At 63.0% G+C, this 3,035-nt stretch overlaps 2 protein-coding genes across 4 annotated transcripts in view; both read right to left on the bottom strand.

Annotated features, from left to right (window-relative positions):
• Positions 1 to 254, bottom strand: part of KHK (ketohexokinase) — an 11,218-nt gene extending 10,964 nt beyond the window's left edge. Inside the window, exon 1 of one of the 3 annotated variants that reach the window (XM_007470817.1) lies at positions 109 to 254. In XM_007470817.1, the coding sequence (XP_007470879.1) occupies positions 109 to 200 (92 nt within the window). In that variant the 5' untranslated portion in view covers positions 201 to 254. The remainder of the gene's footprint in view (positions 1 to 108) is intronic. The other 2 variants (XM_007470818.1, XM_007470819.1) reach the window with 2 other exon arrangements.
• Positions 255 to 1,118: 864 nt separating this feature from the next.
• The window catches only part of EMILIN1 (elastin microfibril interfacer 1), an 8,223-nt gene continuing 6,306 nt past the window's right edge, over positions 1,119 to 3,035 (bottom strand). Inside the window, exons 6-8 of the mRNA XM_007470816.1 lie at positions 2,608 to 2,625; positions 2,311 to 2,448; positions 1,119 to 1,878 (exon numbers count right to left, since the gene is read on the bottom strand). Coding sequence (XP_007470878.1) covers positions 1,541 to 1,878; positions 2,311 to 2,448; positions 2,608 to 2,625 — 494 coding nt within the window. The 3' untranslated portion in view covers positions 1,119 to 1,540. The remainder of the gene's footprint in view (positions 1,879 to 2,310; positions 2,449 to 2,607; positions 2,626 to 3,035) is intronic.

Raw genomic sequence — 3,035 nt, 5'->3', positions numbered from 1 at the left:
CCACCCCACCCCCACCCCCCTGCTCCGCAGCCCTGTAGTCTTGGCCGCCTGGCACAACGCGGGGCTGCAGCGGCCCCTAGGGTTTCCGAGGGGCCCGGGCGCCCCTACCTGCTGTCCGTGTCCTCCTCCGGGTATTTGTCCATCACACTGATGATGTCCAGCACCACTAGCCCCACGCACAGAATCTGTTTCTCTTCCATGATGCTGCTCCCGAAGATTTCTGCCCGCTCGGCTGACGGGGTTCCTCCCGGGCTCTGCCTCTTATCCCGGAGGATCGTGTCCCAGCTCCCAGTCTGTCCTGGCTCCTCCTCCGCGTCCCGAGCTCCTCCTCCAAGGAGCCTCCTGCAGCGGCGAGGGGTGCAGTGGGGTGCAGAGGGCGGAGCCGGGCTCCTGCTCCCCGCGCGCATCGACCCCAGCGGGCCTGGGAGTGCAGACCCCGCGGTCTTGGTCCCTGGCCTCCCCTTAGCAGGTTGCGTGGCCCAGGAGATGGCTACGCCTTCAAATTCTCGCCCTCAGTTTCCTCACTTGTCAGACGGACTCCGAGCTAATAGAAATCTCTCTGAAGCGCAGCTAGGCAACCTCTTGAATGCCAAGAGAAAGTGCAGCAGAAAGGCATCGCTTGTCCCGCCCTCTCCTGCACCCGCGACTCCCTCTCCAGACCCTAGGCCCGCGGGGTTGAGTCTGGCCTCGCAGCTGCGGCCCGGACCCCGGCATCCAGAGCCGCGGCTCGCGCGGTCCCCGCTGTCCCGCCCCGCCCCCGAGGCCCAGCCAATCCCAACTCGAGGCCTCGCCTCCGCCACTGAGCGGCTGGGGCACGCAAGATGAGCGGCGGAGGTCACGTGACGGGAGACCCCGCCCAGCGGCGCCGCGGTCTGGGCTCCCAGCGCCCTCTGGCGGACGCCGGCGGAAAAGGCGCGACCAGTAGTGGGGCCCGGCTAGGGCTCCAAGCCCCGGGCGCACTTCTCGCCCGCGCGTCCAGTGCAAGTGCAGGCAGAGCTATCCCTGCCAGAGCGGAGGGCGCGAGCAGGGTCCGGAACCCGGGGCTCCCTCACCCCGTCCCCTGTATACGCCTATCTACCCCTGAACACATAGTAGAGCAGACAGCTTGTTTAGTTTCGTTTTTTTTTTTTTTTTTTTTTTTTAGAAAACCCAAGTGTCTTTATTCCTGAATAGTTTAGCATGGCGGTGGGGGCTGGAGCCCCCTCGAGAGAGTCCCGGAGCCCAGGGATTCGGCCTAGAGGCCAGTTGGGGGAGCAAAGTATGCGAGGATTAGCTCCTCCGCAGTCCGAGTCTTGCAGGGACGGCGATCAGGCCAAAAGTCTGGACGAGGAGACCCCAGAGTCCCCGACCCGGCGCACTCCGACCGTGGGAAGGTCGCTGCTCTGGGCGCCTGCGCTGCTGCGGCGGGTACAGAGACTGCAGCTTGCCCCGGGTCGGGGCCCCGTCCCAGGCGAGACGCCCCGGAGCCCACCCCCACCCCACCCCCGCTGGCTGTTTGGCCGGCGTAGACACTTCGGGCCGGTGGGGCCCGGCTCCCTGTCTATGCCTGTTCTAGCTCCAGGTCCCCGTAGAGCAGGGCTCCGCTGAAGATGGTGAGCGGTTCCTCCGAGTGCGCCAGCTGCCCCATGACCAGGTCGATGCAGACCGTGTCCCCGGCCTGCAGCGGCAGAATGAGGCTGAAGACGCCTAGGGCGCCCGGGCTGGGCTGGCTCTCGGCCACCGGCTTATTCTCCAGGCCCTCAGGCTCGTAGCCACCGGAGTCTATGCGGGCCACGCCCAGGTTGGAGCGGGACAGCACGGCCTCCACTTTCTCGTGCCGGTGCCCAGTCAGCACCGCGCTCAGCAAGTAGCGTCCGGCTAGAGGCGCCGTGAACACGCCTGGGGACAACAGTGGCAATCAGGAGGGAGACAGGTGGCAGGGGCCGGGAAGGTGTCCGGCAGCCCTTGCAGAACGCCTGGACTACGTGCGGAGGGACCCTCTGGGTCTCTTCACCTCTCTTCTTACTAGAACGTGAGCTCCACGGACGGCAGGGAAACCAGTGTTTTGTTCATTTCCGCATCCCCAGCACTTAAAACCGTTCCTGGGCAAGAAGAGGCCCCCTAAAGAGCTGCGGAAGGATAGGCTTTCCCCCACCACCTCACCCCTCAGTCCAAGCTGTGGTGAGAATGACTAAATGAAGGAGAGAATAGGGGTCTCCCCAAACCAGAGAATGAAAAGGCTCAGCTTGTCTGAAACGGCAAGATGGAGACATATCACTGCACAGCCTCCCCTGTTCCCCCCAGTGCCCAGCTGCCCACTCCCAGGCTTACCAGTCTCTGGATCATAGTAGCCCCCATCGTTGAGCAGGACTCTGTCGAAGGGCACTGTGCCTGGTTCAGAGCGGGGCAAACTCAGGGCAGCTGAAAAGGCCACCCGGGGCACAGAGGCTGCTGGTGCCCCCTCTGCTCCTGGGTGGGGTGGGGAGGGTGTCAGAGTGGATGCTCAGTGCAGGGCTGCCCAGCCCCCTTCCCCTCCTGGGTCTCTACCCACAGGGCTGCCTGAGGCCTTCCATCCTCCAAATCCTAGTTCAGTTCCCCACCCTCCAGCACTGAATGAGAGGAACTTACCCTGTTCACCTTGGGGACCTGTGGGAAGAAAAAAGGGAGCAGTGAGAAGTAGGGCAGCTCTCGCTAAGTCACTCAGCAAACATCTGCTTTCCCACTGTGCCAGGTGCTATGCAGACTCCAAAACAGAACTGGGCGTATCAAGAAAAGGAGGAAGAGGGCTTCCCTGGTGGCGCAGTGGTTGAGAGAGTCCGCCTGCCGATGCAGGGGACATGGGTTCGTGCCCCGGTCCGGGAAGGTCCCACATGCTGCGGAGCGGCTGGGCCCCGTGAGCCATGGCCGCTGAGCCTGCGCGTCCGGAGCCTGTGCTCCGCAACGGGAGAGGCCACAACAGTGAGAGGCCCACGTATAGCAAAAAAAAAAAAAAAAATGATTTAGGCACTCAAGATTTTGAACCACGAAAGGGACATTAAATTTGTATTTTAAAAAGA

This window comes from Lipotes vexillifer, unplaced genomic scaffold (genome assembly GCF_000442215.2).
Source record: "Lipotes vexillifer unplaced genomic scaffold, Lipotes_vexillifer_v1.1 scaffold717, whole genome shotgun sequence".
Lineage (NCBI taxonomy): Eukaryota > Metazoa > Chordata > Mammalia > Artiodactyla > Lipotidae > Lipotes > Lipotes vexillifer.
This window is presented reverse-complemented; position numbering and strand designations above follow the sequence as displayed.